We start from the raw sequence: 15,540 nt of genomic DNA on the forward strand, positions 1-15,540 counted from the left end.
AGGCTTTCAAAGAGAAACGCATGTTCAACAGGTGCTGGCTTCATCCTTAAATAGGGGACACCTGATTCACACCTGTTTGTTCCACAAAACTGACGAACTCACTGACTGAATGCCACACTACTATTATTGTGAACACCCCCTTTTCTACTTTTTTTTTTTTTTTACTAATAGCCCAATTTCATAGCCTTAAGAGTGTGCATATCATGAATGCTTGGTCTTGTTGGATTTGTGAGAATCTACTGAATCTACTGGTACCTTCTTTCCCATGTAACAATAAGAAATATACTCTAATCCTGGATTAATGTTTTTAGTCACATAGCACTACTATTATTCTGAACACTACTGTATATGGTATATTATAGCAAAACAAATTTGCTTTTTGCTTTTAACCCTTTTTGCCTTATGCACAGCAGCGCACCAGATGCTGGCACACTTGTATCTTAAAAGGAGTAACAAATGACAATCTAATTGTCTTATTTCACGTTCTGCTCAAAGTACAAAACAGTACAGTAGAGATGGATACACTCCAAACGAAATTTTACTGAGTAAAATTTACTCTGTTTGGCTTGCCTCTACTGGTGGTTGGCTCTCACTGCGGTATTGTATCACTTCCTGTTCCGGAGCACAGCGGTGTTTTTCTGTATCTGTTAGCTGTTTAATCTGCGCAGTTAGATTGATCTAGTTATCTAGATTACGATTTGTTTCCCAGTGTAATCTTTACGTGCCTTAACTAAAGCACTCCTTCTGCTGAATCACCTCTAAATTATTTACACATTATTCACTTTGCGTGTTTTTAGGAATCCGCTAGCTTAGCGTAGCTACTAGCTCTTAGCCGATTTAGCATGGCGGCTTCTCCTGTCTCTCCCGCACTTTTCTGCTCTGGGTGTGAAATGTTTAGTTATTCCTCGGCCTCCTTTAGCAGTAATGGTACTTGTAATAAGTGTAGCTTATTCGTAGCTTTGGAGGCCAGGCTGGGCGAATTGGAGACTCGGCTCCGCACCGTGGAAAATTCTACAGCTAGCCAGGCCCCTGTAGTCGGTGCGGACCAAGGTAGCTTAGCCGCCGTTAGTTCCCCCCTGGCAGATCCCGAGCAGCCGGGAAAGCAGGCCGACTGGGTGACTGTGAGGAGGAAGCGTAGCCCTAAACAGAAGCCCCGTGTACACCGCCAACCCGTTCACATCTCTAACCGTTTTTCCCCACTCGACGACACACCCGCCGAGGATCAAACTCTGGTTATTGGTGACTCTGTTTTGAGAAATGTGAAGTTGGCGACACCAGCAACCATAGTCAATTGTCTTCCGGGGGCCAGAGCAGGCGACATTGAAGGAAATTTGAAACTGCTGGCTAAGGCTAAGCGTAAATTTGGTAAGATTGTAATTCACGTCGGCAGTAATGACACCCGGTTACGCCAATCGGAGGTCACTAAAATTAACATTAAATCGGTGTGTAACTTTGCAAAAACAATGTCGGACTCTGTAGTTTTCTCTGGGCCCCTCCCCAATCGGACCGGGAGTGACATGTTTAGCCGCATGTTCTCCTTGAATTGCTGGCTGTCTGAGTGGTGTCCAAAAAATGAGGTGGGCTTCATAGATAATTGGCAAAGCTTCTGGGGAAAACCTGGTCTTGTTAGGAGAGACGGCATCCATCCCACTTTGGATGGAGCAGCTCTCATTTCTAGAAATCTGGCCAATTTTCTTAAATCCTCCAAACCGTGACTATCCAGGGTTGGGACCAGGAAGCAGAGTTGTAGTCTTACACACCTCTCTGCAGCTTCTCTCCCCCCTGCCATCCCCTCATTACCCCATCCCCGTAGAGACGGTGCCTGCTCCCAGACTACCAATAACCAGCAAAAATCTATTTAAGCATAAAAATTCAAAAAGAAAAAATAATATAGCACCTTCAACTGCACCACAGACTAAAACAGTTAAATGTGGTCTGTTAAACATTAGGTCTCTCTCTTCTAAGTCCCTGTTAGTAAATGATATAATAATTGATCAACATATTGATTTATTCTGCCTTACAGAAACCTGGTTACAGCAGGATGAATATGTTAGTTTAAATGAGTCAACACCCCCGAGTCACACTAACTGTCAGAATGCTCGTAGCACGGGCCGGGGCGGAGGATTAGCAGCAATCTTCCATTCCAGCTTATTAATTAATCAAAAACCCAGACAGAGCTTTAATTCATTTGAAAGCTTGTCTTTTAGTCTTGTCCATCCAAATTGGAAGTCCCAAAAACCAGTTTTATTTGTTATTATCTATCGTCCACCTGGTCGTTACTGTGAGTTTCTCTGTGAATTTTCAGACCTTTTGTCTGACTTAGTGCTTAGCTCAGATAAGATAATTATAGTGGGCGATTTTAACATCCACACAGATGCTGAGAATGACAGCCTCAACACTGCATTTAATCTATTATTAGACTCTATTGGCTTTGCTCAAAAAGTAAATGAGTCCACCCACCACTTTAATCATATCTTAGATCTTGTTCTGACTTATGGTATGGAAATAGAAGACTTAACAGTATTCCCTGAAAACTCCCTTCTGTCTGATCATTTCTTAATAACATTTACATTTACTCTGATGGACTACCCAGCAGTGGGGAATAAGTTTCATTACACTAGAAGTCTTTCAGAAAGCGCTGTAACTAGGTTTAAGGATATGATTCCTTCTTTATGTTCTCTAATGCCATATACCAACACAGTGCAGAGTAGCTACCTAAACTCTGTAAGGGAGATAGAGTATCTCGTCAATAGTTTTACATCCTCATTGAAGACAACTTTGGATGCTGTAGCTCCTCTGAAAAAGAGAGCTTTAAATCAGAAGTGTCTGACTCCATGGTATAACTCACAAACTCGTAGCTTAAAGCAGATAACCCGTAAGTTGGAGAGGAAATGGCGTCTCACTAATTTAGAAGATCTTCACTTAGCCTGGAAAAAGAGTCTGTTGCTCTATAAAAAAAGCCCTCCGTAAAGCTAGGACATCTTTCTACTCATCACTAATTGAAGAAAATAAGAACAACCCCAGGTTTCTTTTCAGCACTGTAGCCAGGCTGACAAAGAGTCAGAGCTCTATTGAGCTGAGTATTCCATTAACTTTAACTAGTAATGACTTCATGACTTTCTTTGCTAACAAAATTTTAACTATTAGAGAAAAAATTACTCATAACCATCCCAAAGACGTATCGTTATCTTTGGCTGCTTTCAGTGATGCCGGTATTTGGTTAGACTCTTTCTCTCCGATTGTTCTGTCTGAGTTATTTTCATTAGTTACTTCATCCAAACCATCAACATGTTTGTTAGACCCCATTCCTACCAGGCTGCTCAAGGAAGCCCTACCATTATTTAATGCTTCGATCTTAAATATGATCAATCTATCTTTGTTAGTTGGCTATGTACCACAGGCTTTTAAGGTGGCAGTAATTAAACCATTACTTAAAAAGCCATCACTTGACCCAGCTATCTTAGCTAATTATAGGCCAATCTCCAACCTTCCTTTTCTCTCAAAAATTCTTGAAAGGGTAGTTGTAAAACAGCTAACTGATCATCTGCAGAGGAATGGTCTATTTGAAGAGTTTCAGTCAGGTTTTAGAATTCATCATAGTACAGAAACAGCATTAGTGAAGGTTACAAATGATCTTCTTATGGCCTCGGACAGTGGACTCATCTCTGTGCTTGTTCTGTTAGACCTCAGTGCTGCTTTTGATACTGTTGACCATAAAATTTTATTACAGAGATTAGAGCATGCCATAGGTATTAAAGGCACTGCGCTGCGGTGGTTTGAATCATATTTGTCTAATAGATTACAATTTGTTCATGTAAATGGGGAATCTTCTTCACAGACTAAAGTTAATTATGGAGTTCCACAAGGTTCTGTGCTAGGACCAATTTTATTCACTTTATACATGCTTCCCTTAGGCAGTATTATTAGACGGTATTGCTTAAATTTTCATTGTTACGCAGATGATAACCAGCTTTATCTATCCATTAAGCCAGAGGACACACACCAATTAGCTAAACTGCAGGATTGTCTTACAGACATAAAGACATGGATGACCTCTAATTTCCTGCTTTTAAACTCAGATAAAACTGAAGTTATTGTACTTGGCCCCACAAATCTTAGAAACATGGTGTCTAACCAGATCCTTACTCTGGATGGCATTACCCTGACCTCTAGTAATACTGTGAGAAATCTTGGAGTCATTTTTGATCAGGATATGTCATTCAAAGCGCATATTAAACAAATATGTAGGACTGCTTTTTTGCATTTACGCAATATCTCTAAAATCAGAAAGGTCTTGTCTCAGAGTGATGCTGAAAAACTAATTCATGCATTTATTTCCTCTAGGCTGGACTATTGTAATTCATTATTATCAGGTTGTCCTAAAAGTTCCCTAAAAAGCCTTCAGTTAATTCAAAATGCTGCAGCTAGAGTACTGACGGGGACTAGAAGGAGAGAGCATATCTCACCCATATTGGCCTCTCTTCACTGGCTTCCTGTTAATTCTAGAATAGAATTTAAAATTCTTCTTCTTACTTATAAGGTTTTGAATAATCAGGTCCCATCTTATCTTAGGAACCTCGTAGTACCATATCACCCCAATAGAGCGCTTCGCTCTCAGACTGCAGGCTTACTTGTAGTTCCTAGGGTTTGTAAGACTAGAATGGGAGGCAGAGCCTTCAGCTTTCAGGCTCCTCTCCTGTGGAACCAGCTCCCAATTCAGATCAGGGAGACAGACACCCTCTCTACTTTTAAGATTAGGCTTAAAACTTTCCTTTTTGCTAAAGCTTATAGTTAGGGCTGGATCAGGTGACCCTGAACCATCCCTTAGTTATGCTGCTATAGACGTAGACTGCTGGGGGGTTCCCATGATGCACTGTTTCTTTCTCTTTTTGCTCTGTATGCACCACTCTGCATTTAATCATTAGTGATCGATCTCTGCTCCCCTCCACAGCATGTCTTTTTCCTGGTTCTCTCCCTCAGCCCCAACCAGTCCCAGCAGAAGACTGCCCCTCCCTGAGCCTGGTTCTGCTGGAGGTTTCTTCCTGTTCAAAGGGAGTTTTTCCTTCCCACTGTAGCCAAGTGCTTGCTCACAGGGGGTCGTTTTGACCATTGGGGTTTTACATAATTATTGTATGGCCTTGCCTTACAATATAAAGCGCCTTGGGGCAACTGTTTGTTGTGATTTGGCGCTATATAAAAAAAAATTGATTGATTGATTGATAACATTTGGTCCCAGTCTAAATAGAGTAAAATATATTCTACCATGGGGCTAAATCAACTGAACATAGTGTAAAATCACCTCTTAGTGGAGTAAAAACACTTGCATTGACTAGACAGTATCGCCGAGCGAACGGTCCCCCCTAAAAATCGGTCTGCCCTACCTTCACTGTGCATGCGTCATCAGCCGCGGTTCACAAATTATCATCTCGTTTCTGCTTCGAACTGCACTCCAGTCATCATTGATCTCAGCGACAGATTCAATTTAATTAGCTTATAATGCGCCAAATCACAGCAAAAGCCGTCTCAAGGCGCCTTACATGAAACAATTCAACATAAAATTTAAATAAATAATATCATATCAAATCAAATCAATTTTATTTATATAGCGCCAAATCACAACAAACAGTTGCCCCAAGGCGCCTTATATTGTAAGGCAAGGCCATACAATAATTACGGAAAAACCCCAACGGTCAAAACGACCCCTTGTGAGCAAAAAGGAAAGTTTTAAGCCTAATCTTAAAAGTAGAGAGGGTGTCTGTCTCCCTGATCTGAATTGGGAGCTGGTTCCACAGGAGAGGAGCCTGAAAGCTGAAGGCTCTGCCTCCCATTCTACTCTTACAAACCGTAGGAACTACAAGTAAGCCTGCAGTCTGAGAGCGAAGCGCTCTGTTGGGGTGATATGGTACTATGAGGTCCCTAAGATAAGATGGGACCTGATTATTCAAAACCTTATAAGTAAGAAGAAGAATTTTAAATTCTCTTCTAGAATTAACAGGAAGCCAATGAAGAGAGGCCAATATGGGTGAGATATGCTCTCTCCTTCTAGTCCCCGTTAGTACTCTAGCTGCAGCATTTTGAATTAACTGAAGGCTTTTCAGGGAACTTTTAGGACAACCTGATAGTAATGAATTACAATAGTCCAGCCTACAGGAAATAAATGCATGAATTAGTTTTTCAGCATCACTCTGAGACAAGACCTTTCTGATTTTAGAGATATTGCGTAAATACAAAAAAGCAGTCCTACATATTTGTTTAATATGCGCATTGAATGACATATCCTGATCAAAAATGACTCCAAGATTTCTCACAGTATTACTAGAGGTCAGGGTAATGCCATCCAGAGTAAGGATCTGGTTAGACACCATGTTTATAAGATTTGTGGGGCCAAGTACAATAACTTCAGTTTTATCTGAGTTTAAAAGCAGGAAATTAGAGGTCATCCATGTCTTTATGTCTGTAAGACAATCCTGCAGTTTAGCTAATTGGTGTGTGTCCTCTGGCTTCATGGATAGATAAAGCTGGGTATCATCTGCGTAACAATGAAAATTTAAGCAATGCTGTCTAATAATACTGCCTAAGGGAAACATGTATAAAGTGAATAAAATTGGTCCTAGCACAGAACCTTGTGGAACTCCATAATTAACCTTAGTCTGTGAAGAAGATCCCCCATTTACATGAACAAATTGTAATCTATTAGATAAATATGATTCAAACCACTGCAGCGCAGTGCCTTTAATACCTATGGCATGCTCTTATCTCTGTAATAAAATTTTATGGTCAACAGTATCAAAAGCAGCACTGAGGTCTAACAGAACAAGCACAGAGATGAGTCCACTGTCTGAGGCCATTTGAAGATCATTTGTAACCTTCACTAATGCTGTTTCTGTACTATGATGAATTCTAAAACCTGACTGAAACTCTTCAAATAGACCATTCCTCTGCAGATGATCAGTTAGCTGTTTTACAACTACCCTTTCAAGAATTTTTGAGAGAAAAGGAAGGTTGGAGATTGGCCTATAATTAGCTAAGATAGCTGGGTCAAGTGATGGCTTTTTAAGTAATGGTTTAATTACTGCCACCTTAAAAGCCTGTGGTACATAGCCAACTAATAAAGATAGATTGATCATATTTAAGATCAAAGCATTAATTAATGGTAGGGCTTCCTTGAGCAGCCTGGTAGGAATGGGGTCTAATAGACATGTTGATGGTTTGGAGGAAGTAACTAATGAAAATAACTCAGACAGAACAATCGGAGAGAAAGAGTCTAACCAAATACCGGCATCACTGAAAGCAGCCAAAGATAACGATATGTCTTTGGGATGGTTATGAGTAATTTTTTCTCTAATAGTTAAAATTTTATTAGCAAAGAAAGTCATGAAGTCATTACTAGTTAAAGTTAAAGGAATACTTGGCTCAATAGAAATCTGACTCTTTGTCAGCCTGGCTACAGTGCTGAAAAGAACCCTGGGGTTGTTCTTATTTTCTTCAATTAGTGATGAGTAGTAAGATGTCCTAGCTTTACAGAGGGCTTTTTTATAGAGCAACAGACTCTTTTTCCAGGCTAAGTGAAGATCTTCTAAATTAGTGAGACGCCATTTCCTCTCCAACTTACGGGTTATCTGCTTTAAGCTGTGAGTTTCTGAGTTATACCACGGAGTCAGGCACTTCTGATTTAAGGCTCTTTTTCAGAGGAGCTCTCTTTTTCCTAATAAAAAAATGAATAAAAACAGAAGTAAAAGAATAAAACAGATAAAAATAATAAAAATGAAAGAAAGAGAAAGAGAATAAAAATAGGTTTTCAGTCTTGACTTAAAAATGTCCACGGACTCCGACTGCCTCACGGTCGCAGGAAGACTGTTCCACAGGGTGGGTGCACGATACGAAAAAGCTCTTTGACCCACTGACTTCTTCTTCACCCTGGGAACACAGAGAAGTCCCGCATCCTGCGACCGCAAAGCCCGGGTCGGCACGTAAAGTTCCACCAAATCAGCCAGATAAGATGGCGCCAGTCCATGAACAACCCAACCGGATATCTGAAGCTTTTGTACAACAATCATTTCCACATAAATTCAGCATTATTTCATCAGAAAAGGCGGAGGAAGCAATCAGAGCACCGTAGCTACACGGCTGCTAACTGTTGCGTTCACTGACCATCCGTCATTTCAAAGCGTCACGGATTAACCCCTCGTTCGTGCTTAAAACCGACTTCAGATTGATTTAAGATGTTTGACATTGTCACCTTCTTCTTCTTCTTTGTCTTTCGGCTGTTCCCGTTAGGGGTCGCCACAGCAGATCAATCGTTTCCATCTCACCCTGTCCTCTGTATCTTCCTCTGTCACACCAACCACCTGCATGTCCTCTCTCAGCACATCCATGAACCTCCTCTTTGGTCTCCCTCTTCTCCTCCTGCCTGGTGGCTCCATCCTCAGCATCCTTCTCCCTATATACCCTGGGTCCCTCCTCTGCACATGTCCAAACCATCTCAATCTCGCCTCTCTGACTTTGTCTCCAAACCGTCCCACCTGAGCTGTCCCTCTGATATGTTCATTCCTAATCTTGTCCATTCTTGTCACTCCCAAAGAGAATCTCAACATCTTCAGCTCTGCCACCTTCACCCTTGCTGATATTCTTCGGTCACAAATCACTCCTGCCACCTTTCTCCACCCACTCCACCCTGCCTGCACTCTCTTCTTCACCTCTCTACCACACTCTCCATTACTTTGAACAGTTGACCCCAGATATTTAAACTCATCTACTTTCACCACTTCTACTCCTTGTAACTGCACTATTCCACTGGGCTCCCTCTCATTCACACACATGTACTCAGTCTTGCTTCTACTGACTTTCATTCCCCTTCTCTCCAAAGCATATCTCCACTTCTACAGACTAGACTCAACTTGCTCTCTACTCTCACTACAGATCACAATGTCATCTGCAAACATCATAGTCAATGGGGACTCCTGTCTGATCTCATCCATCAACCTGTCCATCACCACTGCAAACAAGAAAGGACTCAGAGCTGATCCTTGGTGTAATCCCACCTCCACCTTGAATGAGTCTGTCATTCCGACTGCGCATCTCACCGCTGTCACACTATTCTTGTACATGTCCTGCACTACCCTAACATACTTCTCTGCCACTCCAGACTTCCTCATACAATACCACAACTCTTCTCTTGGCACCCTATCATAAGCTTTTTCTAAGTCCACAAACACACAATGTAACTCTTTCTGTCCTTCTCTGTACTTTTCCAACAGTATTCTCAGAGCAAACATTGCATCTGTAGTGCTCTTTCTCTGCATTAAACCATACTGCTGCTCACAGATCTTCACCTGTTTTCTAAGCCTAGCTTCTACTACTCTTTCCCATAACTTCATGCTGTGGCTGATCAGCTTTATGCCTCTGTAGTTACTGCAGCTCTGCACATCACCCTTGTTCTTGAAAATAGGAACTAGCACACTTCGTCTCCACTCCTCAGGCATGCTCTCACTTTCCAAGATTTTATTAAACAATCTGGTTAGAAACTCTACTGCCATCTCTCCTAGACATTTCCATGCCTCCACTGGAATGTCATCTGGACCGATGTTTGACATTGTCACCTGATGGTTAATAATCCCATTAATTCATTTGATCGCTTTGGGTGAAGACAGTCCGTCCATAGAGCGTCTGCGCTCCGAAATGACACATGGGCAGTGGAGGTGGGGGCGGGGGGGGGGGGGGGGGGGGGGGGGGGGGGGGGGGCATTTGGTCAGCGAAATCAGCAGAGATGATGTCACTCTACAACAGAGTGTTTTTTACTCTATTGAGCCTGGGAGCAGAGTAAATTTTACTCAGCAAAATTTACTGTGTATGCTTACCGTTTTACACACACACACACACACACACACACACACACACACACACACACACACACACACACACACACACACACACACACACACACTAATATCAGGGTGCCCACCGGGAGCAATGTGGGGATTAAGAACGTGGCTCAGGGGCACTTCTGTGAGTTTATTGTCTGACAGGTAATTGAACCGATATTCTACGTATATTTTAAAGTGGGTATGAATCTGAAGTGGAAAAAAAGAAGTGCACCTCCTGGCTGTAATTTTTGCTGCACTGTCGTCCTTGTGTTCTTGACCTTCTGTAATAGAAAAAAATAATGAAGTAAAACCAAGCCTGCAGTGGGAACGCGATGAAGACTTCCCACTGTTCTGAATGGATCCATGAAATATGTCCCTCTGGAGAGGGGGGGACAACAGTGTGCTGAGTCACAACATGAAGAGAATTTGTGCTTCTGGTTTGCAGGAGCTCCCACTGGCTGTGTTCAGGAAGCCCCACTGCTTCTGTACGTGGACATCGTCTATTTTCAGCATCAGCCCGCAGTCTGACAATCAGCAGTGTTTGGGGAACCACAGCAGCTCCTCCACGTCCACAGCACCCACTCAACACAACTACTGCCAGGTGTATCACACACCTGTCCTGGGTGAGAGTCACACAGTGCAACATTCACACACACCGTGTACAGTCAGGAAGGCTTTTCACTCGATTTATGTGGTGCTGGAGCCGGCTTTACATGAGGAGATGGGACAGTATAATAATCACTCGACCGTTTCTTTATTTTAATATCCATTCAGTTCCGCCACGCCACTCGTTTTTATGGTTCCCACGCCGCACTTCAACTTCCAGCCTCTCTTTTGGCCTGTAAAAATAACCAGTTTTAAAAATAACCAGTGATAAAAACGAGTCTGTTCTCCGACGCCATTGATGAATGTCGGTGTTGTTTCCTCGTTCACCATCGAGGAGGAAACTGAACTGAAACCAAGTGAAGTTTTACTTGTACAGCGTATTTAAAAGCAATGTTAAGCAAATTTCTTTTTAAAGAAACTAAATATTTTGATTTGTCGAATTAAAAGTGAGACCTGGGGTCCGTTCCATAAAACAGGATTACCAAATAAACCAGGCTTATTTCGTTGTGATTAGATCATCATGACCATGATGTGCGTTTGATGTGAGTTGAAGATAAACTCGACTCTGTCTTTGCATGTTGAAAAGCCGCCGTTTTACATTAGCAATGTTAATAATCTTCCTCCAGGACAACAGACCATTTATTTTAGTTCCAATAAATGATTGCACAATCTGTTATTTAAGTCCTAAAAAATTGTACACGAGGCATTTATACCCAAATCATGACAAAGTTGTAAAGTTGTGGTCCTTTTTATGCAACGATAATTGAAAGAATTAAAATAGCACAGGATGTCTTTTTTGTCTATTTGTACAAATCAATGATTTTTGTAGCATTTGGTTCAGTATCACAAATTATGTCATCCCACTTCAGAATTCCTTCTGCTGCGCTTGTCGAGTTTTATTATAACTAAATACCAAAGAACCAGTTATGTTGGCATCCATTCATGGCCACACTAAAACACTGTGTTTCACAGACGAGACGAGGTGTTTTCGATCAAGAGTTTTTCCTTTTCTCCCTGCGATCACTGAGGGTCTACAGCTGTAACAAACCGACGGGTGAATGTCACGGTTACTCGTTAATGTGATCCGGCCTACAGAGCAATGATGTAAGACACTGAAGTTTTTTGACTAAAATAAGATTAGCCTCCTCTGTACCAGGCTAAAAACTTTAGTCGGGTAACGCAAAACTTTAGCCAACTAAGCGCTTTGTGCAACGACTAACATCAAAAGATGAGTAGACTGAGTTAAGTCCACTAAACAAAATTAGACAATTTTATGAAACCAGTCTCTGGTTGCAAACTGTGGCTTTCTGGGATGTGTATCCATGAAAGCTAGGAGACTGAACCGTTGACTCACCATTCTGGAATGTCGATCTTTGTCACATCTGTAGGATGGTTATCCAAAATGTGACACTTTTTTTTCTTTTTTTGCAAAGCATAATCTTGTTGCAAACACTCTACATTTTTCATGTTGAAGTCTCTTGATTACTGATTTTGACTCAGGCGCCCCTGCCTCCTGCAAGATGTTCTTGATCTGACCAACTGCTGTGAAGAGGATTGTCTTTTCCACACTTAGATGTCTACTGATGATTTTGCACAAAAGCATTGCTTCTTTCTGTTTCAGAAACAATTAATTTGGCCACTGTTAATATTTTGGCAGTCTTTCTGACTGATATATTTTGGATTTGCAACCTGATGATGCTTGCTTTACTGACAGCATCAGCCAGTTATGGCCCGGTCACATGGCATGCGATGATTCCTGAACAAAGGTAAAAAAGTAAAAAAAGTCACAAATCACTGAGAAAAGGTGGATGAACGAGCTTTATCACCGAATAGCCTGCGATTCAAGAGCACAAAAGGAATGAAAGAGGAACAAAACAAAACCGAAGTTAACGTTGATCTCCATGCTTTAAACGAAACGCGCCTGGAGCCACAGCTGGAGCATTGTGTGTTTGCATCTCTGTGATTGAGGGCTCTGCACTGGGATGGAGCTCATAGTGCCTGAGTCCTGGAGAAACTGCAAACAGAAGCACGCGATCTGACCCACTGTGGAGATCTGTGCGCATTTCGGTGGATCCACCTGCTCTGGTTCCTCATCCAGAACAAAAGAGGGATCATCTCCTTCATCAGTCCTCACTATCTGGTTCAGACTGATGGCACGCTATGCACTCCATCTTGCTCCAATTAAAAAAAGACAAAAAAAAAAAACAAAAAACAAAACACTGGTTTGCTGGGGTGGCTGCTATTGCACTGTATTACGATACTAAGCCATATATATTGATTTAGAACAGAAAACTGTCAAAAGGGGAAATAAATATAAGTGTAAAGATGATTGAATATATCAGGGCATTAAATTGTTCAGTCCGTGTGAATGCTGGGCATTGACTCCCCATGTGCAGTTAGTTCCACCAGGTGCAGCTGATCCACAAGGTGAATTCTGCCTTCCAGAACAGATCTTTATATAATCATCTGAATCATCTACCTGTTGCCACATGTACAGAAGAGTTGGCTTGTCATTCCTACAATCATATTGTTATACTTAATAAAAAATAATAAGCACACATAGGAGGTGATGGCTGCTGCTGCCGCCACTGCTGCTGCCATTGTTGTTTTTGTTGTTTCAAATTCAGCAGTTGCTTGTGGCAGGATTGTGGTTTTCATTTTATTTTTGGTAAAATAATTCATTGTATCCACACAAAAGATTAATTCTGGCCTATGTAAGGTGTCTGAGCCCAGTGAAGCTGACCCCCCCCACCCAGATAAAAAAAAATAAAAAATCCAAGCAAACAAGCTGAGTTTGCCCTGTAGTTTCCTATGGTACATGAACACAGCGGCACTAGCAGTAGGCGCTCACAAACGGCTTCTGCACTGTATGAAAACATTCAGCTGGTTGAACGAAGTCAAACTAAACACTAACGTTAAAAAAATGTCAAGAACTACAGCAAAATGAAATACAGATGAATTGAGACTTTCGGTGGTATTCGTTCAAATTTCAAAAATCCTGACAAAGCGCCAGCTGCAGGAATGAAGCATGTGCGAAGGTTAAACTATGCCAACAAAAGTTCATATTTCTTGTTTTGTTTGGGCATCGTTGCCCTTCGTTAAGTGGCGTGTGACCAGGCCTTAACATCTCACTGGAGAACTGACAGATTTGAAGCCCACATTTTTAAAATCTGAAATACTGAGATAATGATATAAGAATACACGATTGGCCGTGAAACACCTGAACAGACAATTCTCCAAATACATATGAGCCTTGAAATTTCAGTGTATATGTATAAGATTTGCTGTAATTTTAAAGTAAATACCCTACCATTTAAGTGAAAGTTTCCTCTGTTTTAATTATTTTATGTCAAATTAATGCGGTGGTGCCAGTTTGCTTCATTTTTTTTATCATTATTATTAAAATGCACAATAAATCTTTCATCCTTTTAGATTCCAGGTGTAAAGAAAGGATGTTCCTGCCTCAGAAGTCCAACTCCCTGGTGGCGCTTTCTAGTTTTCCTGGTGCAGGCAACACCTGGGTACGGCACCTGATTGAGCTCGTGACCGGCTACTATACGGGTAGCTTCTATTTTGATGGCACATTGTACAACAAAGGTAAGGGGGGCGGGGCAACTACACAACTGTTGAGTGAGTGAATACACAGAAAAATACTGCCTTGTAGCTGACCGTTGTCCATTCATTTATTCATGGGCACCAGGTTTCAAAGGAGAAAAAGACTACTGGAAGAGTGGCCGCAGTGTCTGCGTGAAGACCCACGAGAGTGGTCAGAAAGAGATTGAAATGTTCGATTCTGCCATCTTGCTGATTCGAAACCCTTACCGCTCCCTCGTGGCCGAATTCAACCGCAAATGCGCCGGACATTTAGGCCATGCCACAGATGCACAGTGGAAAAGCAAAGGTAAAACAGTACAGTCTGGAGATAACAGCTCCACCTCTGCTCAGTGTTACAGTAATTACCACAGTAGTACTCCAGAGGGTACTCGGGGATTGTGACTGTAAGAACTCTACATCACATGGCAGTTAAATGCTTATATTCACACTTTTATATAACCTCTGGCACTGCACCTGTGCTGTCTGAAAACCTCAATGGTACACAAACAGGACAAATGTGGCAACTGTGTTATGTGGGAAGTGGAACGCAAAATGCTATCTGAACAGCCCTCCATGTGTCACTCGTTCAGAAAATACAATTAGATATGTCACCTCAAAAAACCCTATTGGTCCTCAGTCTTTGAGATTGAAGAAGCTTGGGAAGAGTTTTTGGAGTCATGAGGCCATTGGACAAAGGTGTTCACTGATGGCAATTATCTTTGCAGCTGAACAAACATCCAAGCCTTGGAGGTCCTGGTGCTTCCTGTCTCACTGTATGGTTGTAAGATTTGGATCTAACTGACTGCATGTCTTTGGTACTATGTCTTGTTGAGAACATCCCTGGGCACAATTGGAATGGCTTTTTTGTCAGTTACTTAAGGAGATTCAGACAATATGTTCAACCTGCTCTGTGAGGGATCATCAGCTACAACATTTTGGTCATGTGGTGTGTTTCTCTGGTCATACTCAGTGTTAAGAACCCCAGAAATTGGGAAAGACCATGGCGATGCCCATGTATCACCTGGCTGTGACAAGACAGGTGGCTGCTTTGAGAAGGAGGGGATGGACTGGTTGTTTGCCTTGGTGATTACCAACCAAGACTCAAGGTGGTTCTGTAGTATGGTGGATACGGAGATGTTTGGCACCAGTAGACACTAAGAAGTGTTATTCTTACATTTACTTTATTAGGAAGGAGGTCACCTCTAATTAAATCTGGCAGTTTGCACATCAACCTTTCACCTCTCTTAATGTATGACAGAAATCTAGAATTACCAAAACTTTCCATGAGCTAAGACACACACTGAAACCCATGATGACAATAATTAATAATTTTCTAAAATATAGGAAGAATTTTGTAGACTTAAAGGTTTACATTAACATTGTGTGTATACTTAAGCTGCATTGTTACTGTTTTTATATTGTCTGTTATTGTGTAAAATTTTTTACCTGTTTGTTGTAAATTTTGTATCACAAAGTA

The 15,540-nt window shown here is 41.5% G+C and overlaps 1 protein-coding gene across 1 annotated transcript in view; it reads left to right on the forward strand.

Moving 5' to 3' along the window:
- The window catches only part of wscd1b (WSC domain containing 1b), a 59,003-nt gene that overhangs the window by 42,157 nt on the left and 1,306 nt on the right, over window positions 1-15,540 (forward strand). The window contains exons 5-7 of the mRNA XM_034178935.1: window positions 10,309-10,486; window positions 13,902-14,066; window positions 14,170-14,370. Of these exons, the coding sequence (XP_034034826.1) occupies window positions 10,309-10,486; window positions 13,902-14,066; window positions 14,170-14,370 (544 nt within the window). The remainder of the gene's footprint in view (window positions 1-10,308; window positions 10,487-13,901; window positions 14,067-14,169; window positions 14,371-15,540) is intronic.

This window comes from Thalassophryne amazonica, chromosome 9 (assembly GCF_902500255.1).
Source record: "Thalassophryne amazonica chromosome 9, fThaAma1.1, whole genome shotgun sequence".
Lineage (NCBI taxonomy): Eukaryota > Metazoa > Chordata > Actinopteri > Batrachoidiformes > Batrachoididae > Thalassophryne > Thalassophryne amazonica.